The sequence below is a fragment of the Chenopodium quinoa genome, unplaced genomic scaffold, assembly GCF_001683475.1.
Source record: "Chenopodium quinoa cultivar QQ74 unplaced genomic scaffold, ASM168347v1, whole genome shotgun sequence".
In the NCBI taxonomy this organism is placed as follows: domain Eukaryota; kingdom Viridiplantae; phylum Streptophyta; class Magnoliopsida; order Caryophyllales; family Amaranthaceae; genus Chenopodium; species Chenopodium quinoa.
In genome coordinates this window covers 431731-456838 of record NW_018743196.1, presented here as the reverse complement: position 1 = coordinate 456838, position 25108 = coordinate 431731, and the positions used below count along the sequence as shown (strand labels likewise).

The window sequence follows — 25108 nt, the reverse complement described above, 5'->3', positions numbered from 1 at the left end:
TGGTAGAGAGGCAAGCGGCAGAGGTTAGGTGAGATGGGCCTGGACAGTGTGCAAATGGGCCATTTGTAGTTGGTAAATTTCTGTCTCTGTCCCCTCTTGTATATGCCTATTTGGCTATTTTTAATAACAGTCATTTTTTTGTTTGACCTTCCTAATTCTATCTCTCTCTGTTTGGTGGGCCTCCACCTCCTTTTTCTAATACGAGTATCGCATTTTCACCCCACACTTGCCAACTTACCAATCAATTTGATCACCACATTTTCAAAAGTTGCTTTCATTACACTTCTTATTACCAGTAGAATATTTAAATTATCACCGATAGATAATAATTAGTTACGGCAAGATAAGTATGACGCGTGAAATGGCTTTTTTTGTGATATTCGTGATTTTGTTTAGGTGGCGTAGTTATAGAGGGAATGCAATAATATATGTTGGAATTGTTTAGAATTCAAATGGCAGAAGTAAGATGTTTAAAAGAGGGAAAATAGTGATTATATAATCATGTGCTTTGTACTTTAGTTTCCAAAGACTTCTAATTGACTTGGCAAATGTGTATTAGCTAAAACATTGATTGTCAAGTTCTACTTAATAGGGTGTCTAAGACACTATCGTTACTACAGGCCAGTCCTTATTACATAGTTTCAGTACTCTATATACATATCTGATGTTTATAGGGAACATACGATGCCCAAAATGTTCCTTCTAAACATCCAAAAGCTTTTCAAACTTAGCAAACTACCTTATAATAGAGATTCATTAGTACTAATATTCTTTTAGCAAACGCTGCTTAGTATCTATATATTTTTAGCTGGTTTCATTCATAAATTTTTGAGGATGCTTTCAGATTACCCTTTGTTTTCAGAAATTTCTTTCTCAGCAGCTTCCTTGAACAGTGCTGTTCGGAGCTTCTTCCTAGGAACATGATCTTCATCATCTGAATCCTGCATCTCATCAGCAGACATTGGCTCCTTATTCTTGACACTGCTTCGTGTGCGAGTAAGCTTGTTCCATGTAGGAAGTTCAGTGACTGAAGTTGGTGGCTCTGAAATTGTAAGTCCTTTATTTGGTTGCTGAATTGAAATATCAAAGCAATCTGTGTCAAATGCTTCAGAAGCTAGCCTGAATTCATGAAGCTGGGCTATTTCAGCAAGAACCTCATCGCTTGTTTCTGTATTGTCCTGACTATAATTAGCATTGCTATCTAGTCTAGAAGCAGCAATTGCTTTTCCATGAGCCTTAGTTGTGCTTGGTGAGATGTTGAAGTCTTTCTTGCTATGAGCCGCAGCCTCACTCATGAATGCCTGGTCTGTCCTGTGTGCCTTATCAGGTGTAAAGGGAGTCTGATCCTTGTTAAGATTAGCAGATGATGAACCTAGGACTTGAGTCTCTGGCTGTGCATCTTCTACCTCAATGGCTTTCAAAGTCCATAACAGAACACTATTCCTCGCTAACTCCAGAGTCGGAGTTACCTGAATGAAGAAAGGCTTTGTCGATAGTGTTTCTTGTACAGCCTTGAATGTTTCCAAATTCCCCTACAATTGTGAAGTTGTCACATAAGAAGCAAGCGCAGCATAATGAATATGTATACTGCCATATAGATTGTGTAAAAGTAAATACTACTTTGTTAAGTGGTTTTTGTGTTGGTTGAATGTAAAAGGAGATAGGTAAATCAGCTAAGTTGTATACAATTTGAGCTGTAGCGTTTACCAAGGACCATGCAGTAAACATCATAACTAATCACAACTTATTTAAGACTGTTGTATCAGTTAATTTTGGGCAGATATATCATAAATAATTTCTTGAAAGTGGATCAATAGTTATTGAGAGCAGCACAGTTCAAGGATAGGAATAAGGTAAAAAAAAAAAAACTGACTTGCATCATTACTATTAGCAAAGTTTTATTATTACAGCAATTATAGTGTTTGGAAAACCATTTAGACTCAGCTGCATTATAGTAGTTCAGATAAGAATAGACAGAGTTGAAATAAACTTGGAAAGACCGGAAGAGGATATCAGTGGTATTGATACTTACAGTGGTTTTCATGTTCCAGATTTCAGATGCTGTCATACGGAAAAGCTTTTCTGTATCATCACTAAAGGTTGTAAATGACATCATTCCACTGTCATCGACAGCCTCAAACTCGAAAGTAACTCTGCAAGAACACACATTATAATGAAATGAAGTTTTATAATACATTTATAATATCAAGCATAACATATGTATTGTTTTAGAATTATACCTAATGCATGCAGAATATACTAAAAGGGAAAAAAGCAGTAAAATAAATGCAGTAAGATGAGATATTCCAGAATCTAGTGTGAGAATGTGAGCTTAGAATGAGAAGCCAAAAACCTAAATATGAGTCAGAATATATAAAATTATGTAATTGCAAATATAAGTTATATCATAACAAAGAAACAAGAATTATGTAAGTCAAAGGTTTGTTAAGAAGTTTTTTTTTTCATAGAAAATCAGGTAAGAATTCCATGGATAGTAACCACTCTTGATGCTAAGATAACAAAAAGAATTTCAGAAAAAGAAGGAGAATATACCATGCTAAGGAATGAAAATGCAGGAAATTTTTTGCTGCTCTAAAAAGTAGAAGCTAATTTGGTATTTATAGCCAACGTTTGGGAGCAAGGTTACCTTCCTGTTTTCAGATATTCACTGTTCAAAAAGTAAATTACTGTTGCTTTCTCTATTTGGTTACAGCTAGAAACTGAGCAATTCTTTCCTTATGTAATAAGCAAAAAGTAAGTTTTTATGGTTAATATAAAATTCAATTCTTGGTTAATGCAAAATATCAGTTTTTTTTTGTGGCTTAAATAGAAGCAAAGTACAATTCACATATTTAATTAATAAGTTTACCATGAATAGTAGCATTGACTTGTACTTTGTTACTCTTTTCTATGAAGTGAGTTGTACTTTAATTTAAACCTTAGTAGTTGTATATTTTCATGCAAGAGTTTTAACATTGCTGTTGTTAGTTTGGGCTGGGCTCAACAAAGCCATTCATATTTTATTTTAATGACAAACACAGCCCAAATTAAGCGCCAAAGAATACAGCTATTATTGTTAGGTGCTAAAATATACTATAGTATCTGTTGCATATTATTTGTAACTGCACGCATTACATGTTAGGCGGGCGCAAAATACACTACAAGTGCAACTAACGTATAATGTATATGGAAGCATAATTATATACCTAATAATATATGATCGACTGATATGCAAAACTTTATGTATTAGTTCCGGAAAGTCGATCATACTCTATTCCAGTCTATATTCTTTACTTATCGAGTTACTGGAGTGGTATGACATACACAAGTAAGAAAGTCTTACATTGACCTGCTGCACAGAACATGCTACATCCGAAGCCTCTATCACCCAAGTGAAATAAAATGCACTTGTTACTACAGGAATAAATAAAAGGAGAAGATCAGCACTAATGACCATAATACGAAAAACATTAATTTTGATCTTGAGATACTACTATATTATGCAATTTTATAAGCACATATAAGTATTCAAGAAAACGGATTTAAAACCATTGTCGTGCAAGAAAGTAAACTACCTTTTGAGGTTATGCTAATTGCATCAATAAACTGGTGAAAAGGGGATAGTCCCACGACATTTGTCTTCATACCTTGAACCACATTGGTAGCATCACATTCCATATGAACCTTTGAGTAGCCCATCCTCAGTGCGATTTGTACACCAAACCAGCAAGCAGTCGTTTCTGCCACAATAGCAGTCCACCTCGCAGCTTCAGCATGTACCGCTGCCACCAAAATATTACCCAAATGGTCCCTGGAAACCACACCAAATCCCGTTACATTACCAATGTGGGTATCACAATTAATTTTAATCACATCTTCTTGCGGGCAACTCCAAGATTTTATTGAAGCAAAAGACTGACATTGGATTGGTTCTGCGATCCTCACAGCATACTCCTCATAATCATGAACCATCTTCATAAACCCAAAGGCAAGGAAAACCGAGCTCACATGTGAATTTTCAAAGTTTTTCAGATTTCTCCCACGCTACGCAGCCCACGCCAAATAAGAGAACTCCATTAGTTCAGTCTTAGAAATCTGTGATGCTACCCACATCCATCTATTAGCAAAAGAAGCAGGGGAATTTAAACTATACAATAAAATAATTAGTACCTTATGTATAAAATAGCTATAGCCTGATCATACAACACCAAAGCTTCTTCATATTTACCCTGCTTGTACTTGTCATTTCCCAAGGATTTTAACTCCTCAGGATCCAATTTACTGAGTGAACTCTGAAATCGCGGTTCATCAGTACTGTTTCTCCTTAGTATATATCCCATGGTAACATTATTAATTTCCAAAGTCTTATTGACAATGGTGTTACTGTTAGGAGTAACACACTTCTGTTTCAGGCTATTGATTTGTGGCAACTGCAGTATGTTCCCTGAAGGAGCTCGTGGAGTTCCAGCCTCGCTTTGATCACCTGACGACTGTCGTTCCTGAATTCTGTTAGCAGAAGAGGAGGAAGATGATGTTGTGGAGATTCTTGCAGCATCAGAAAGTCTCCTACTCTTATTATGATTATGTGAAACCGAACACCTCGGACTTGCCACATTAGACTTTACAGTTGGAGTAACTGATTTTTCTGTTACAACTTTTTCAGGTCTGCATTTAACAGCAGCAGCAGCAGCAGAAGTCTCAACATGCTTACCCAAAACAAAAATAAAGATTTTGTTAACTCCCAATTCTTGAGAGTTGAGACCTACCATCCATCAGCTCGCAACATATAAAGAGGACTAACCGACTAAGCCAATCAAATCAAATCAAATCATATAACATAGGAATGAGCAAAAGAGGTCAAGCAAGACTATTCTACATAATTGCAGCATGTATATGGATAGCAATGTATAGAGAAGAGTAGCCACAGATATAGCAGCAAGACATGGAATTTTTCTTAATTCTAGAAATTTGAACTTCACTTCAAGTTGCTAAGGAAGGGAATATGTGAATCATAGGGCTGTAGACACTTCTCAAAGACAACACCGCTCTGCAAAACATATTTTCTGTAACAGTAAGAATACAGTAATTTTGAGTAAACACACACAATACTCAACCACCAAGAACAAAAGCTGTTAAAGGCTAACAATTTGGTCAACTTGATACTTTGATAGTGAAGCAGTTAATCCTAAAGTAAGCTCACCATAATATTAACGATAATTTCTTGAAACACACAAATAATCCAAGAATTTTAGTATAGTCTAATCTATAATTCAAAGGAACAGAACAGACTATATTGGAATTCCAGTGAAGATTGCAAAATCCTGAAATTAAACTTTTTCAGACAAAACCAAATGATTAAAATAAGAGTAACAAGACGTTCAGAAGTCTGCACCTCCACACCACTCTTAGACAGATCATTCAAAGCAGTCTTGCGCTTATTTGAAAGAGTCGGTGGAAGAGCTAGAGCTGGAATCTGGTTTGCTTCAGCAGTTGGTGTGATACATTCAGCGTTCACCAAACAATTAGCAGGTTCAGGTTGGCTAGGACTTCTTTCCAAGCACTCAATATGACCTTTCAAAAGCAAATACTTCCCTCACTAAGAAACACTCTTCACTGATCTTCACAGCTGCACCATAGTTAGCATCTACTATCTCTAGGTTAAACACAGAAGCTATGAAGAAGCATGCTTTCTTTGCAACTCTTTGCTCAGCAATGGTTGTTTCAGGGCAAGGGTCACTAAAAATGCACTCCATGGGAATATTATTAGGAGGGCAGGTAACCATTAGCCAAGACATATAACCATGACCTTCTAACTTAGTAGTCTCAATGGCAGTCACAGTAACACCGGTCTTTCTCACTAAAACCCCCAAAAACGCTGCAAAATCAACCGAGACATGAGCATCATTAAATGCCACACCCTCTCTTGTGCTGCACTCTGACCGAAAAGCGAGTCAAGTCTTCTCTGTCCTGCACTAATTCAGCGCATCGATTCTTATACAACTTGACACACAAACGATACATCTTAATGCGCTCATATGTGAAATCAGACACCCAAACACTAAACCGACATATCAATCTCTTCACAGCCTTATGAGCCGCTCTCTCACGAGATTCTTCAACTGAACTGGCATCTCCACCATAGAAGATGAACCGTGCACGGGAGTTTGGCCTATTAACCCGTACAAAGACATTGTTCTTATCGGCATCTATGAATCCATACACTGGAGATGGAAAATGCAGCCAAGCAACAACCTTTTCCAAAAGAGGCTGAAAAGGGACAAAGACTTTGTTTAAACGTCTAGCCATAACCTGTAATGGCAAAATCGATGTTCAGGACAGAGTATTCAGAACACAGGGTTTCACCTCCCAAGGAACACCACTAAAGTCTAGCTATACCAAGTAACAAAATCCACAGTAATTCGAAATCTAAACAAAGCACGTAATCACAAAGCAAAGCATAGCAGCAGCTCATATAGCACATGGAAAGTAAATACATATCAACCGAAGATCAAACCCATACACACTACCACTAACAATTTCGGATGCACGCTAAAGAAAGACATTTCCATATAAGGCATCATAAACTTTGAAAAGAATGGAATGAACATGTGAGAAGCATGCTAATTACTACAAAGCACAACTTAGTAGCAATCCATAAAGCACATGAAAGGTAGATACACATCGAAAGAACACTGAACTCATACACACTACTACTAACAATTTCAGATGCACACTAAAGCAAGACACTTCCATATAACAAGGTATTATAAACTTGTAAAACCAAGGAATGAACATGTGAAAAGCATGCTAATTACTACACAACACCTACTACACAAAAGGAATCATAGAAATTACCTTAACAGATTTTCTAACAACACCACAACAGGGAAAACTCCAACAGCACCGGCACGAACAATGCTACCAGCAAAACTGTAACCCCAAGAAGAAATAAGTTCACATACATAAATCCATCTATCTACCTGCTGTACTCACCATTGTAAGAAATAAGCAGACATTTTTCAGAGCCAATTGACCAAGGAAAATTATGTGCAAAGGCAGTTGACAAACTCACTAAATCAAATCGACAATAGCATTCATTATTTACACTACAATTACCACACAGAATGGATTTGAACTAATTAAAATTTCAAAGGCTATTTTTAGAATAGCTGTCAAAACTGTGCAGGTAAAATATACTTTCGAATGCTGTACAGAAGAACAGGTCCAAATGGATATAAAGCATATATACAAACACAAGAACGAACTAACGAATCATGCAAATAAATTACTCAATTATCTGAACCTTAGACATAGCTGGATAAATAAATACATTTATGTAGCAACCAATAAGAGCAGAACCCATTCACCCAAAAACACCCTTAAATTTACCAAATTCAATGTAGATCCAAACACAAAACAAAATATCTTCCCATAGAACAGATGAATTTAAATTACTCTTAAACAAGCTTGATTTAATAGCAAGTTATTAATTTTAAGTTCAATTTGTCAGGCAATTCGAAATATGTAGTCCAAAATACACATGCAAGATTGTACAATAGACAATCTAATGCCATTTAAAGGAAAGCACCAGCTCTCAAACGAATACCTCTGCAGAGCTAACTCAGATCACTCACAACCAGAGAGAATTCACCACTGAAGCTGCTATACCCCAGAACGAACCCCCATTACTCTATATATAGGCTATGGTAAAAAAGGGCACCCATTCATAATAACCCTACAAATATGCGACAAACAAAGTACACCTAAGTCATCCCCAAGTCTTTGTTATATTCCTAAAAAAGAGCACTGCAGTTCGCCCAAGTAAGCTACTCCAATCCAAACACATCCAAAGCTAATCGCAATCCTAAACATCCTAATCCAAACACATCCAAAGCTAATCGCAATCCTAAACATCCTAATTCAGAAAGGGATGCATCGAAGCTAACATGCAATGTAATATAACAAACCAAACTTCAAACTGGAAACCAGAAAAAGCTTAAAAAGTCAAATAAACATACCACCCATTCTTAGGCAAGCACCCAAACGAAAGCATCTTTCTTCCACACCTCATCATCCAACCCAGAGCGTGCCAAAACCACAGCAACACAAAATACCCCAGCCAAGGCCAAACCAAATTCACGAGAAGCACCCGAATCCCCAGCTGTCACTGCAACAAAAGCCACTAAGAACAGCTGGCCTTTCCAATTCAGATGGCAAAATCCAAGTGCCTAAACAAGGGAAAAGTTGGCAATTCCTTAAAATTAAGGGCAGCTATGTCATAATACCAAAAAATACTATTCATAAGGAATAGTAGCAAATTTTGCACTTTTATAATGGTTAAGGATTACGTGATACACATTTAAGATGCCACCGGATGGCCAACCCACCATCAGTCCATCACAAATATGTGTAGTCTTGGCTGGTAGGTTATGCTTGGATACACTTTAAAAAAATTTCCGTTGAATACTGTCGTTAAACACTATGTAAGTATGTAACATGACATATTATCAAAGACAATTGAAATTTGATTGTTGTATACACATTAAGTTGCTTGTTTGATCACATTTCAAATCTAGAAAACTATCATAATATACAACCTGACATCACAACATGTTACAATGTAAAAATTAATTGAAATTGATCTATCAATCTATCATACACATGAAAATAGCATAATCAAACTTGTGTTGCCCAATTCTCTCAATAAGAATTTGAATTTGAAAAAATAGCATAATCAAAATTTATTGATTTGTAGCGTAATTGTTTGAATTGGAAAACTGTTTTTGAAGACTCGGTTTTCAGTATACGACATTCCTCAATTTTATTTATAGTCTTGTAATTTAATTTTTTAGTGTTTAGAGAACAACAAGGATAGGTGATGATAATCGTTTGCAATAAAATTGGGAGGAAAGAAATAACCGCTTGAACTATTCCTGTCACCCTCACCAAGTCTTGTAATTAAAATAATATCAAAACTGAAGTACATCAAATTATCAATATCATTTAAGGTCAATTTACACCCCCGCTCTGAATAATCCTACAATTCTAGCCTTGTCAAATAACTTCAAATCTCCAATAGAGGTCAATAAGTCATTACGTATGCCTAGTGATGTCATGGGATACTTAAACTATGACATATGAATATATGATCTATACTGGTACACATTTTGACAGATAATATACCAAGTTTTATTAAATGCTATCACTTCTTTATTACTATTAAAATAGGAACTAAGTAGTGGTGGTCTCTACTTGTTAATTTAATTTATTTAATTTGTTTGGACCATTACACTTTTTGTGGTTTAATTTTTAAGAAATTATCATAAATAATCATTAATCTATAAAAATTAAATGGATTAATGTTATACTAACCCTTAAGGCTACAAATAAGTATCAATATATTAGCTTGTTTGATATTTCATTTAGGAATGCATGATAAAAACACACGTAAATTAATGTATTAGTGAAAATATTTTATTAATCCTTTCCTATTTTAACTTCTTAATTAATAATATTTTTCCAAAAAATTATAGTTACATGGAATCTTGTTAGATTGTCTTAAAATAACACAAAGTTTCATATGTGTCTGGCGTGTGGCAAGGGTTACTCGATCAGTTAGAGGTTATCCGGTCAGGGGTTACTACCAGTGGTTACCCAGTCAATGGTTGGGTGTGTGTCAGCTTACCACACGTTGTGGTTGGCCAAAAAAAAAAACATTGTTAAATTAATGTTTCAATAAAACTTCACTTAATTTTAATAATTTTGCATAAATGGAGTTGAAGATATATATTTACGTTTTTACCATATGTTTTCGAGATTGTAAACAGTCAACTTGAACAAACAAAAAAAGAACAAGGAAAGTATAGGTGTAGAATACTCCAATGAAATACTTCAATGAAGTTGTAACAAAAAAAGAACAAAGGAAGTACATGTGTATAATACTCCAATGAAGTTGTAACAAAAAAGAAAAAAGAAAGTATAGGAGTAGATTATTAGAGTTGTGAGATCCACTTACGTAAAAGGAACTTTAGGGTGAAGATTTTTATCAACGAAAAAAATGAATCACACATCAGAGTTTTATAAATTTAAGGCAGTGGATGAAGGAGTGAAAAATGTATCTAGTTCTGTACATTCCTAGGATCACTAAACACTCAACGTTCAACATATCCTGAAATTGTCTAGTAATTTGGATTAGTATTTAAACATTATTTTGGTTCATATTTGCACCGATAAATTAGATGCAAAATCAATGTACGTACTCCGGAATTGTAATCCAAATGTTTAGAGGTAAAGATCGGAATGATTCTATTCGGTCCAGCCCATTCGAACTGCTTAGACTGGTTTTTGAAAAGCCCTAAATCACTATTCTGAATTCATAGTTGGTATACACTAGACCCTAGTGTAGGTAGCCCAACCTACACTCCCTCTAAACGCAGCGTTTAGAGTTACTACCCACACCCCCTCCACTAACCCACAATAATTACCCACTCCCCACAATAACCACAGTAACTGCATAACTAACTTCCCCTACCCCACATATATATACATAAAAAAAAAAAAAAAAAAATCAATTTCAAATCATTTTCTCTCTCTAAACACCATCTTCTTCATTTCTCTAGAGTTTCTCTCTCATCAAACCCAACGAATCGGAACAAATTTCAATTTAAATCACTGAAAAATTGCTTCAAAATACTCCAAAATTGCTTCAAATGTCTGATATTCGAGAAGAAATTAAACAATCACAACAAAAAGAGTAAGTAATTTCGTTAGTTTTGTTCATTTTTTGAGATTGTAGTGCAATTTTATGTGTGAAACCTTAATTTTGTTCATTTTGTTGCGATTGTAGTGCGATTTTGCAAAAAACCACTACAGAGAAGAACATGAAAGAAGAAACTGCAAAATCGGAGCAAAATGTATCTAAAGAGTAAGTAATTTTGTTCATTTTCTTTCGATGACAATTATAGTGCGATTTTATGTGTGAAACCTAATTTTTGTTCAATTTTTTGCAATTGTAGTATGATTTTGGAGAAAAATACTTCACAGACGAGTAATTTGTTGAAAATTTCTGAAGAAATGTATGAACCCTAACTTTTGTAAAACCTAATTTGTTCATATTCTTGCGATGAAAATTATAGAGCGAATTTATTTGTAAAACCTAATTTTTGTTAAAATTTTTTGCGATTGTAGTAATTGTTCTAAGATTTTACTGAAAATAACTAAAACATTAACAATTTATTAAATAAAACAGAGACGATGATGATGATGTACCTCTTCAGTCAAGAGTAGACAAATTGAAAAAAAACCGCCAAAATGATCCAATTGTAGATCCGGAACTTTTAAAAGATATTGACAAGTCAATTGGTACGGATTTAACAATGTCTCCACTACCAAGGTAATTAGTCATTTACAGAATATATTATGTTCATGTCTAATATGCTAGTTGTATTTGATAAAATTGGTTTTATCTTTGTTTAATATGTTATTTGTATATGATCATATTTGATACTCATAATGTTCATTTATAGATATAGTTATGATCATATATTTATATTTGTTCATATGAGTATTTATTGAGATTTAAAAACAAAAGTACATTTCATTGAAACATCATTGTATATGATCATATTTGATACTCATAATGTTCATTTATAGATATAATTATGATCATATATGTATATTTGTTCATTTGAGTATTCATTGAGATTTAAATAACAAATATACATTTCATTAAATCATCATGCACATATATAAATATGATAATAATCATTTCAGTGATATGCATTCAAACTAATGTCATGTAATTAATTTATAATGTAGTGATGTGCCATTTAGAGTGATACACTTGCTTCAATTTAGAGATGGGAAATCTGAACCATTAACTCTAAAGAAGGTTATAGAACAAAATGAATATGGTAATAGTTATGAAAGATACACTTTAAACAAGTAAGTCTATATGTATAAAATAATTGTTTTTACATTCAATTATTGTACATTGTATATATATACCAAACTTATTAGGTAATTCTTAAAATTTTAGTGAAAAAAAAAAGGTTCGAGTGAAATTTGTTATGTCAAAATCAAGACCACCAGAGACAAATCAAACAATAAGGTATAAAAGCTTTATACAAAATAACTAATTATCTTCTTCATTGTATAAATTAGTTCATACTTTAATATCATATTATATAAAATAATTCTGTTTTTTTTAAGTGAACAAAGTGAGAACATTCCTGCTACTAATGCAACAACTAAGAGTGTGTCTGCTACACATAACACAACTGACAAAGAGAGTAGGGATGAAAGGTATACTAATGATCAATTTTATATAAACAAATGTTCATTTTTATAACAGTATATTTTATGTACAATTTATGTGCATTTTTTATTTAAAGTATTTCTTAATATTGATTTCAGCAAGCAAGAAGAAGTTCAACCAAAAGTGCAAAGCAATCCAGTAAAGAATAGTCTTGGCCAAAAGTAAGAAAACTTAAATGTTCAATTTAGATAGACTATATGTTCATTTGAAAATCAGTACAAAAAAGTTTGCTCATGACCAATAGTAATATAAGTTATATGTTCATTTTTTTATTTACTAATCAAAATTGTAAATTCAAACATATTTTTAATGAAATATCAGAAAACCCAAAGATGATTCAAGAATAACAACATTAAAGGACAAGATGCAAGAAATACATTTAGACATAGAGAGAAACCCAAAGTATGTTTAAATTTAAATAATTGAATTAATTTAATCAATTAATGAATATATTTCAAAGTTAATATCATACATTTACAGAAAGTACAAAGAATCGACAATCAGAATTATGAGAAATCTCAAAAGAATGGAAAAGGCAAGCAAGGAAATCAGGAAAGGTAAATGATCATATTTATTGAATATTTTTGTTTAATAGTCATAAATATCAATTTTAACAATACTATTACTTTTGAAGGTGAAGCAAAAAAGAAAGAAAAAGGGCCAATAGAAGAGAAAACTGTGGAAAAAGGTAAAAATTTTAAAATGTACATTTTTATTACAAAAAATGTTCATATTGGAAAAGCATAATATTAAATATTCAATAAGATTAAAAAAATTAAATTTTAACTAAATAAATTTTAATAGAAGGACAAGAAGGAAAAAAGGGACTGAAAAAGAGAAAAGCCCTAAAGACAAAACTGTGGAAGATGTCTTTCCAAAGACAACAAATGTAGAAGGTAAAAATTTATAAATGTACATTTTTATTACATAAAATGTTCATATTGGATCTACATAATATTGAATGTTCAATAAGATTAAAAAAATATATAAATATTAACTAATTAAATTTTCATAGAAGGACAAGAGGGAAAAAAAGAGCCTGAAAAGGAGAAAATCCCTAAAGAGAAAACAGTGGAAGATGAGTCTACAAAGACAACAGATCCGAAAGGTAAATAGTGGAAAATGTACATATTCATTACCTGAAATGTTCATTTATATTGTATATAGTAAACATTTGTCATCCAATTTAATAAATGTTTATTTAATCTTTTATATTTGATCATTTCATATGCAGCACAAATTGCACCTGATTTTGTTCAAATTGAGGATGAAACTTATCTTCTAGATCAAGATGATGATAAAGTTTCCACAAAACTTAGTGAGGAGACAGCTCCATCATCACAAAAAAGTGATCAGTCAACCAAAATGAAAACAAGATACAAAATGGTTGCAAGGAAAAACAAAAACAAAAGCCTTGTTGTTGTGCCAAGTGGTAGAATTACAAGGAGCCAAGGTAATCATAATACTTTTCTGTTACACAATAAATATTACACTTTCAAATATACTAACATAAATTTTTTTTAAAAACAATAGATGTTCTGTTAGATGAATCTGAAAAGGGAAGCCTGAAGAAGGATGTTGAACCTGCTAAAGAAACCGCAAAAATAGGACAGAAGAGAAGAATGTCTACAAGGAATTTTCCTATTCAAAAGGAAGCTGATGCACCACCTCCAGCACCTACTCCAATAAAAAAAATGGCAGGTGCTCCTGCTGAATATCCTCCAGACCAAGGCAAAAAGGGTAAATGTTCAATCTTAATGTATAGAATGATCATTTATGATGGTATATCATTAATGTTCAATTTCAATATATAGGTGGGAAAAAGAAAACTCTAGAAGAAGTGAAGAAAACTTCTAAGGTTGCTGGCAAAAGAAAAGCAGGTATATAATGATATATTATAAATGTTCAATTTCTATATATAGAATGATCATTTGAGAAAACAATTTTGTTCATTTTATCATTTGCTTACTGTACATTTTCAATACTTAAACAAAATTATATATTTAATTTTCAGATGTCAGTCCTGCCAAGAGAAATGCTGGAAAGAGAAAAAAAATACAAGAAGTACCATCAGATGAACCCTCTCAAGATCCTACTGATGAAAGTTCTACTGACAGTGATGATGATAGTGAAGAGTCAGTTTATAGAGCAGAAGAAGAGCCTGTCAGTGAGGATGATTATGAGGTGGAGGAAGAGGAGGAAGAGGAAGAAGTAAAGCCAAGGAAGAAACAGGCAAAGAAAGGGAATTCAGTGAAGGCAAAGGTTGAAAAGGAGGAGCAAAAGATGGTACTGTATGATGAAGGAAAGATTGAAGGTAGGAGAAAAAAGAAAATGAAAACTGAAATGGTTCAAGCAATAGAAACTGATGAAGTTGAGGAAATTCAGGAAGATGAATTTGAGGAAGAGAAATCTTCAAAGAGAGGAGGACATGTGAAGTTCATTGCATGGATAAAAAAGATGACACCTACCCAAAAACAACAAGTTATTGATATAGGGTTAGGATCACTTCTTGACATTAGTTTACCTCAACTTGATCAAAAGTTCTGTAACTGGTTATTGGGAAGTTTTGAAGAAAATAGCCAGTGTTTTGAACTACCAAAGAATGAAAAAATAGAAATTGAGGTAGAGGATGTTAGGGTAGTTTATGGCTTGCCTACAGGAGAAATTCCAATTGTTGAGCCAAAGTCTGATAAAATTAGTGAGGAGTATGCAGAATTTCTGAAGAAATGGAGAAAATCATGGTCAGGAAAAACTCCATCAGTGAGTCAGGTATGATCAGTTTTAAATGTTCATTTTAAATACATTAAATGATCAAAAGTATAAATGTTTTGTTCATTTTGTTTGCAGATTGTGAATGGATACATAAATGATAAATTCACCAACAACAGACCACCAAGTGAACATTTCATTACTAACTTTTTAGCAGTGGCTGTGAACTGCTTGATGAAATGTGTATCAAACAATCAATGCCATTTCAAATTTCTTTATTCTATGATGGACAAAGAAAACATAAAAAATTTGAACTGGTGTCAGTTTGTATATGACTCACTTATCAAATGTCATGTTGATTGGAGAAAGCAGCAAGGCAAGGGGTTCTACAAAGGCCCTCTTCAATTTCTGATGGTATATTCTTAGATACAAGATGTTCATTTAAATTTAAATAAATGCACTTTTTTTTATTGTTTATGTTCTGTTCCATGTTTTCTTTTTTCTTGTAGTTGTTCTATTTTGATAGAGTTCAGAGGTTAGACAAAAGGCCTCCAAGAACAATTCCTATCATATCTGCATGGAATAGAGACATGGTTCTTGAGAGGTTGAAGATTGAATTAGAATTGGGATTTGGGAGAGGGAAAATTCTACCAAGGATTGCTGCAGAAGTTGAAGAAAGTCCTAAGGTTATAAAATGATCACTTTTGTTAACATAAATGTTCATTTGTATAATCTGAAATGTTCAACTGCATAATTTTTAATATTCATTCATATAGGTTTTTATGGATGATTTTGTTTCCCTGGTAAAAACAACTTGTTCAAACCTGTCAAAGCTTTCTTCAAAATTGGTGAAGGCAAAGGATATCTTCCCTGGAAATGACTTGGTGAAAAAAGTTGATGAAGTTTTAGGAAAGGTGGTAGCTAGGGAACCATCAATTCTAAGCCAAGATGAAGAATTCTTTGGCAGTGAGGATTTCCTAAATGCACTTGCACAAGCTGAGAAGAATCTGATGCAAGGGTCTGAAAAGCAAACAACTGAGAAGCAAATGACTGGGAAGAAATTAACCAAAAAGGGAAAGGAAAAAGAACAAGAATATGACATCAGAAAAGCTTTCAGCTTGGGGTTGACTCCACCTTCTCCAGCCATTGGTAAATTCTAACTAAAAGAGACTATATATCCTAATTTTTATATGAAAAATTCTAAATTTGTGGTCTAAATTGTCCTAAACAGAAACAGGGCCCACCTTTTCAACACTTGGTGATATAATTGAACAACCAATAATTTCAACAAATGGTAATATGTTCATATATTTAATAATAATGTACATAAACTTAAGTAGAAATGTTCATTTCTAATTATTATGTGTAAATACTATTAACTTAGTGTATCTCCAAAATGATGATTTATAATACAGCTGGAGAAAAGGATGTGGGTAAAACTTCAGCAGCTTCAGAACAAAGAATTGAAGAATTTTCTAGAACTGGTATAATGTTCAATTAAAAAGTGTAAAATGTTCATTTACAAACAAGAAATATTCATTATTAATTGTATTTTTTTGTTAGACGCAGCAACTGGTTCAAAATTTGATGCTGACACTAGGTCAGATAATGAAGGATTGCCTAGAACAGGTATAATGTTCAATTATAAATACTCAAATGTTCATTTACAAAGAAATTATATTATATCTAATTAAATTTTTTCTTAGATGCAGGATCTGGTTCAGTGGTTGATGCTGACCCTAGGTCAGATGGTGGTGAAAAAAGTGATGATCCAAAAAACACAGTTGAAGGTGGAAAACAAAACAAGGAAGATGTTTTTGAAAAAACAAAAAATGATGAAAAAGTGGAGGGGTAAAATCCTGAAGACATGTCTTACTATTAGGGTTATGTAATGGTGTAGGATAAAATATCTAGATGGAACAATTTAACTTATGTTACTATCGTGTTGTAACTTGAAACTGGTGTTTCTCAAACTATTGTATGTGTGAACATTATTTTGTTGAATATGTAATATGAATGTGTGGTTTATGTTAAATCAATAGGTTTATGTTAAATCAATATCTTTCATTTTATGAATTGAAAATGATTCAGGGTGTTACATAAGAAGCTTTTATTTTATTAATATGTACTGACATTGTTTCACTTTTCAGTGAAAACAAGAAGATTGTTGCTTCATCCTCAAAAGTCACAAAAAGGTACATTATTTATATTAAGTAAATGTTCAAAAATAATAATGAACATTTTCATATACCTAAATGTACATTTGTGTTATGTAATATGACCAGGAATGATGATAAGAAAAAGTCAATTGCAGAAAAGAAGAAAAAAACTGAAAAGGAAAAGGTTGAAAGGTATAATTTCAAATTTATTTATATACACTCAAATGTTCATTTATGTTCCTCATAATTTTCTTAATTTAACAATATTTTATATTGAACAACAAGACCAAAACGCGAAAAGAAAACAATTCCTCCTGCTTTCCGATCTCCTTACTTGGTCAAGTACAAGGATCTGTTTAAAGATGAGAAAGCCATGAACCAAATTGCAGTAGACTTTGCTCTTGGTGGAAAAGATGAAAGGTAATTACTTACACTAATTAAACTTAAGGTTTAATATCTTTTATAAAAATATGTTCACATTCATATTATTAAATGTTCATAATGCAGTGCACTCTTATACTATGATGGCTTGAATCTCATCAATAGAAATGAAATGAAAACTCTTGGAGATGATGTTGAAGTGACAAATTGTGTCATAGATGGATGGGCAAGGTTTCTTAATCATAAAAAGCCGAGAAACAAGATTTATTTCTCAACAGTGCTTCATGTTAGTCTTTCTTCTTTTTTTATATTATTGATTCTATTTTCCTATGATAAATAATTGCTAAAAATTCATTTAACTTCTATATGTTTGTTTGTATTTCAACAGCACATTATGTGCACAAATAGAGTTTGTCAAGAAGGATCATCAATGAAGACAAGAATTAATGCCTTCATAGAAAGAATTGACAATGAACTGAAGTTGAATAAAATTGACAGCATTGTTGGATATAAACAGGTATTAATTCTTGTTTAATACAAATGTTCAATTACCTTCAATATATTGTCCAATAACATTATATAATTTGTTCAGGTCTTCTTCCCAGTATCAACTTCTCAACATTTTTTTCTGTTGTGCGTCAATCATATAGAAGACAAAATTCATATAATTGACAATAGAAAACTACCAAAAAAGGTATCAGTCAAAGCAAAATATGAAGAACAACCAAAAATGATGGTGAGATAATATGTTCATTTATAGTTGACTACATGATCAATTATATTTTATTAATTGTTCATGTCTTCATCACAATACAAACTTCTAAACAATTTTTACTCTTTTTTCTATCAGTTAAAAGGATTGGCAGAGTACATGAAACACCTTGGATATCAAGATGCAAAAAGAATTGAAGACTACACAGTTGTTTTGGAAAAGATGAAATGGCGTAGCAACAATGACTATACAAACTGTGGAGTTTACATTATGAAGCATATGGAAACCTTCACTGCTGATCCTAATGAGAGCTGGATTTGTGATTTAAAACCAAACAATGTAAGAGTTATAAATGATCAATTATTTAAGATATAATATTCATTTATGAAACAGTAAAGATTGTTTAATTAAAATTTGACAATTCATTTTGTTCAACAGGTGGAACAAATTAGAAATCTAAGGCTCCAATACACAGCAGAACTGATGTTATTTGAAGAAAACACTGAATCAAGAGCAAATAGAAGGAAAGCTAGAAAATTTGCAACTTTGTAGTTTCAAATGTTCATTTACAACTATGTATATGTTCATTTCTTATATATGACTATTTTTTTTTTTTTAGAAGTAGACTTATGGATTTTATTTTAATATTATTGTAATTGATATTTCATTTTAATCTTTGAATGAATGTTTTTTATATAATAGATCGAAAATTCAAAATTACAAAATAGTAATTAAATCAACATTACAAAAAAGTCTAATGTTTATAAAGTTCTGGAATACTAATTATTTATCTTTATTAGCCAAACGTTTAGCTACACTTGTATCAAAAAAGGATAACAACCTATCATATTTAGAAGAAATCTTTTTAGAACCTAATTGAACATTTCTTGATTGAAGAATTGGAACACGAGCACCTTGATCATTTCTTTGAACTGTGGGAGGAGTAACTTGAACATTCTGAACAGGAAATCCTTGATCATTTATTTGAACCGTAGGAGAAATAACTTGAACATTTGTTGATTGAACATTCCTGGAGTTGGATATGATCATTTCTGGATTGGTGTTTGAACAATTCTGAGTTTGATTTTGAACATTCCTGGGAACAGTAGGTTGAATAACAACAGGAGATTTTGTTGACGCACTAGTATGAATTGGAACTCTTGGATTAATTTGAGAGTAAGTTTTAACACCAGAAGCACCTTTATTTGCACCAAAATTAGAACAAGGTTGAACAGCAGAAACACCTTCAAGATTTAAATCCTTCGCCTTTAAAAAAAATTAAATTGATCATTAATAAACCAGTATATGATCAGTTACAAACACTTATACAAACAAATATGGAAAAAAAAAACCTTAGCAATAGATGAAATATCAACATCAATAGATATGATAGATGAAAGAGAGCTTTCACCAGTAGCCTACAAAAAAACCAAAAAAAAATATAAAAAATAAAAAATTAAATAAAAAAAAATTATAATATAGATCATAAATGTTCATATACCTGATCAAAATCATTGGAAATACTATGATTTGATTCCTTAGAACTAGAAGGAATTTCTTCTACAACAGCTGATTTTAAGCCGACCTATATTTTTAAATTATAAAAATCAATATTAATAAAATATAAATAAAATGTTTTTTTTGGCACATTTGAATTTACCTGAGCCCGTTTATTGCTCAAAACAATCAATTCAATGGGATCACTAATAGAATTAGCATAAGTAACAGCACAACCGTTCTCATCAAGTTCCTATTTAAAAAAAAAAAAACATAAATGATCATTTACGAAAACTGAAATGATCAATTTGAAAATATGAAATGATCATATACCTGTACAACTGCTTGCCCTATACCCCTTTTGTAAGGAGTGTACAGAGACTTTTTCCTCTTGAAATTACCCTTTGCCTTGTTACACTGCTTCTCCAAGGTACTCTTAGGCCTTACATTCCTCTCACCTTTAGGCCTAGCTTTTGGAGGATTCTTGATCTCAAGATCAACAATTTCAACCTCTTTAACAGGTTCACTAAAGTCAATTACACCTGATACACTCTCAACCTTTTCTTTTAACAGATTGAAATAACACTCAACCTCTGCCCTTGCATTCAAAGAATTCTGACAACTTGTTATCAACTTAACAAACTTTCTGATTGTTTGTGACCTCCAAACACTAGTAGCCACAACATTTGTCCTCAAAATAGGTTCTTCAATACCATGACTACACATGGCAGCCTTTGTCCATCGTTTCATTATATACTCTTGTGGAATATTACGCACACAATGCAAATGATATACTCGAAGAGAATGAGAACAAAGTAAACCAGTCTCACTAAAGTACATGCATGTGCAACAAATTGCATGTGTTTCCTTATTAAAAACAACTTCATGCTTAATTATATCCTTCCCAGGCCTCCAAAGAAGATATGAATATTCTGGAAAACGCAAACCATTATCAACATGATCATAAGCTGTCCCCCTAATGAACTCCTCTTCAAAAAGAACATAAGCTTGAATAGTGTACAATGATCTTGCATGAACTAATATACCAATATTAGCAAAAGCTAGGTGCCTATTACCCCTCAGAGTATTGTAATCTCTTGCACCTTCCTTACTTCTCCACTCAGAAATGACATCAAGAAAAACATGATAAAAATCACATAAACCTTGAGTCTTATTAAGACGTTGTGAAACTGACTTATTAGTAGTTTCACTACGTTGAGAAGACAATATACCACCAGACCAATACTTCTTAGAATAAGCAGGACACCACATTTCCTTTATTTTATACAAATCACATAACCAATCATCATTTTCACATTTGTATTTATCACACATCCTGTATAACAGAAATGATCATATATTAATTTAAAAATGAACAAAATATAAATTAAAATATGTACATTTGTGTAAGGAATAATGATCATAAACAATATGGACACTAATAATATTATGATAACATACATAACAAAGTAAATTGTATGATCATATGTAAAACACTAAATGTTCATATATATATCACATAATAATCAAATATATCACATAATAAAAATAAAAAATAAATACAAAAAACAATAATTTACCTTTTCCAGAAATATTCAAATTCAGCAGGAGTTTCACAATACTTCAAAAGATATCCAAACAAATCTGTAAAGCCTTCCAAAGCTCTCAATGCTCCAATGTGTTTCTTAGAATTTTGTTCAAGATGCCATACACATAAACGATGATGAACAGTTGAAGGAAAAATGTTTCTTATACCCGCTGCAATCGCTTGTGCTTGATCAGTCATAATTGTAATGGGACTTTTCCTCCCCATTGAGTGCAAAAATGTATCAAACAACCAATCAAAAGACTCGGTGCGCTCATTAAGAATAAAACCCATACCAAACATGACATTGTTACCATGATGGTTCATCCCAACAAATGGAGCACATATCATTCTATATTTATTAGTTCTATAAGTTGTATCAAAAACCAACAAATCTCCAAAGTAATGATAATCTCTCATCATCCTACCATCACGCCAAAAAAAACTAACTAAAGCACCACTATCATCTTGTTCAAAATCATAATAAAAATCTGTCTCATCCACATGTCTCTTGGCAAAATATTTAATCAATTGGTTACCATCACATCCTTCAATTTGGGCAGCTTTTTCAGATGACAATGCATTATAAGCATCAGAAGCAGTAAAACAAAGATTAGGAGATCCCCCAACCTCCTTCTTTAGAACCCTCAAAGAATCAGTAACTTTGACTCCACTCAATTTCATTGTTGAAATGAAAAGAAGCTGCTCTTTATTCACATCTCTTTGAGACCTTATCAAATGCCTTTTTTCAGGAGGAATCATAGCATGATTATGAACCATTTCATGTCTTGTACATGTATAGACCCCTAAATGATCAATATGAAACTGCACAAAAGCTAAACAACCAGTTCGATGATCCAACTTCTCATAAATCCTTTTATTCTTACACTTATTATCTTTGAATCCCTCATTACAACAAACAAATCTTTTCATCAAAAAAGAATCATCTCTTCTTCTCTTACTCTTCCCAATTCGAATTCCAAAACCTTTCCTAAAAGCATATTCATTATACGCTTCGAAAGCTTCATCTTCAGATTTAAATTCTTTATCCTTTAATTCAGACTGTTCTGCTTCTAAATACATAATATCATCATTTTTTTTCCACTGCACAATATACAATTATAAATGATCATAAAGAGTTTCATGAATGAACAATAACAAATAAGTAAAATGTTCAATATCAAAACAGCACATGATCAATTGCAAAAAGAATTTCAGCACATAATATTTTGAACAATATTTTCATTATTTACCACTACACATAATATCGATATAAAAATGTAAAAATAAATGATCAAAAATGACTTTAAGACTGAACATAAACACATTAGTAACAATGAATAAGAAAACATAAACGATTAATTGAAAGTATAATCTACAAAATATACGACAAAAACACACAATTCTAAAACACAGAGAAAACAACAAATGAAACAACAAATGAAGCAACAAAATGTTCATACAAAGTACAACAATCCAAAAACGTTCATCATAATGTAATCAAAGTAGTAAATTCAAAAATCGAAAGTGAATAATAATACATCAATTAAGTTCAAATTAACAGAGCATTATAACAGAACAAATTAGGGATAATTAAAAATTGAAAAATTATGATCACAATTACTCACATTGTTGCACAAACGAATCAACGAAACGAAGTCCAGAAGGAAACACACGCTCGCAATCGCGATCAAAATCAACGCAATCTCCAGATGCAGAATTCGCCATTGATGATCGGTAACAATTAACGAATTCGTTCAAAAAATCAAATGAAGAAGATGAATTAGCGAGAGAAAAATGTAGATCAAAAATGGAGGTTGGTTGATCAATTGAAGAGAGAGAAAAAATAGGGTTTAAAATCATATATATACATAAATTGAATAATAAGAATCAAAGGAAAAAGGAAAAAAGAGGAAGAAAAGAAAAAAAGAAAAAAAGGAAAAAAAAAAAAAAAAAAAGGAAAGAATCGCAAAAGGGAACTCAATACCAGCTACAAAACGACGTAGCATAGGGGGGGTGTAGGGAACACACCCTACACTAGGGTGTAGGGTAAAATTTTCACTGAATTCAAGGCCTGTATTTGGTTCTGTAATCTAAACCAAACAATAAAGTCCGTTGTGGTTGAGTACTATTAAAACAAAGCAGGTTGGGCTTTTCTGCCTGAAGACTTGGATACTATAACTTTACTGCTTCTAAATTTTACGTAGTATTTCATCTGTATTGCTGGCCTGCTGAGTGCTGACTTCACTCTATATCTTTCGGTCTTTCCCACTGATTTTGCTAATGCCTAAATCAACAGCATCAACAACTGAACTGCTCTTTTTTTTTTCTTTATTGAGGTACATTACAATTAATTAGTGTGCTCCTATATATGCTGTTGTTGTTGTAGTTTATACACCTCCATTATTTCTGTTTTCCTTACAAGGTAATGGATTTTCATCCCTAAACAATCGTGTTTCTTAATTATATATATCTATTACCACTCGATAAGGCCTTGAACGGAGAAGTGGATATAGGATACATATGAATAAAAAGAGATAATTGAAGTATAAACAAACATTAGCACAAAGTCTTTTATAACAATTATGCTTATGATCAAAGCTTTTTTCTTGATAAATAACAAATTGTCCCAAGTTTATCATTTAAACCTTAACACACATCAATTTCTAGACATGTATAACTTTGGCAAAAAGTTGTCCGCATCCTTGTCTCATGAGGAACTAATAATGTAGATTAGGTATTGAATAAACTATGGTTATGGACACAGCACATAGAAAGTAAACATACAATATGACAAGAAGTTTCTCAAAATATACTACTACTACTATTATTATTATGTGAGTGGTTTGAAATTAATAAATTCTGATGTTTGTTGTTGGTTGAATCCCTTTTCGCAAATGACCAATGCAAGGAAAGAAAGTCTAGTTAAGGCCTTTTCACATTTACTTAATTTGAGTTCAGTTCAGTTCAGTTCATCTCTAATTAGTTCATTTCAATTCAGCTCCAATCAGTTCACTTCAGTTCAGCTCCTAATTTCCCTCGACTCTCTCATGAAATATTCAGTTCAGCTCAATTCAGTACGGTTCAGCTCCAATCAGTTCAGTTTAGTTTAGCTAAGTACAATTCATTAAGTATGCATGAACAGGCCCTTACTTTAATGTTATGTTCAAAAAAATTTGTATGAGAATCACAGGTAATTAATTAGGGGATGAAAATAAATTGCACCGATTAAATTAACTCAAACCTACTACGAACATTAATGACAACATATAATGATCATATATGGTTCCAAACTACATTATATGACCCCGAGATGTATCCCCTAAAATCTAAAGGCTTTTCGACACCGGACCCCCGAAACCTCCTAAATTTCTTAAAAATCGTGGATATTAGTCTTTAAATTTGGATTTTTTTTTTTACTTTTTTCCTCGGAAAAAAAAAAATCGCCAAAATGTTAGCCATGGTCCCTAATACCCTCCGGAAGTCCAATTGACTGGGTGGAACCATCCAATTTTCCTTTAACCGGCCAATTTACCGGTTTACAACTTTTGCCGATTTCATTAACCCAAGCCTACACAAACATTTATGACAACATATAATGATCGTATATGGTTTAAAACGACATTATATGACCCCGAGATGTATCTCCTAACATCTAAAGGATTTTCAACACCGGGCCTGAAACATCCAAAATTTCTCAAAAACCGTGGATGTTAGCCTTTAATTTTGGAATTTTTTTTACTTTTCTT

General features: G+C 32.3%; 3 protein-coding genes across 9 annotated transcripts; 1 reads left to right on the top strand and 2 right to left on the bottom strand.

Moving 5' to 3' along the window:
* Positions 1–491: 491 nt before the first annotated feature.
* Positions 492–8390, bottom strand: LOC110732972. 7 transcript variants are annotated; one of them, XM_021912963.1, is made up of 8 exons: positions 8019–8390; positions 6856–6930; positions 4171–6309; positions 3921–4103; positions 3576–3811; positions 3344–3414; positions 2033–2153; positions 492–1532 (listed from the first exon to the last, which is right to left on the bottom strand). In XM_021912963.1, exons 7-8 carry the CDS (start codon positions 2114–2116, stop codon positions 846–848), a joined length of 771 nt encoding a protein of 256 aa, XP_021768655.1. In that variant the 5' UTR covers positions 2117–2153; positions 3344–3414; positions 3576–3811; positions 3921–4103; positions 4171–6309; positions 6856–6930; positions 8019–8390; the 3' UTR covers positions 492–845. The 7 variants fall into 7 exon arrangements, with proteins under 7 accessions (XP_021768655.1, XP_021768658.1, XP_021768656.1 ...); XM_021912966.1 differs by having other exon boundaries at positions 3648–3811; XM_021912964.1 differs by having other exon boundaries at positions 3921–4095.
* An 8847-nt stretch (positions 8391–17237) lies between these two features.
* On the top strand, positions 17238–18893 carry LOC110732971. Its single transcript, XM_021912962.1, has 6 exons — positions 17238–17604; positions 17692–17851; positions 17954–18082; positions 18158–18301; positions 18416–18616; positions 18716–18893. Exons 1-6 carry the CDS (start codon positions 17558–17560, stop codon positions 18827–18829), a joined length of 795 nt encoding a protein of 264 aa, XP_021768654.1. The 5' UTR covers positions 17238–17557; the 3' UTR covers positions 18830–18893.
* Positions 18894–19060: 167 nt separating this feature from the next.
* Positions 19061–23439, bottom strand: LOC110732914 (protein FAR1-RELATED SEQUENCE 5-like). Its single transcript, XM_021912899.1, has 6 exons — positions 21355–23439; positions 20108–21110; positions 19938–20027; positions 19779–19862; positions 19630–19695; positions 19061–19543 (listed from the first exon to the last, which is right to left on the bottom strand). The coding sequence occupies exons 1-6, from the start codon at positions 22440–22442 to the stop codon at positions 19061–19063; spliced, it is 2814 nt and encodes a 937-aa protein (XP_021768591.1). The 5' UTR covers positions 22443–23439.
* Positions 23440–25108: the final 1669 nt, after the last annotated feature.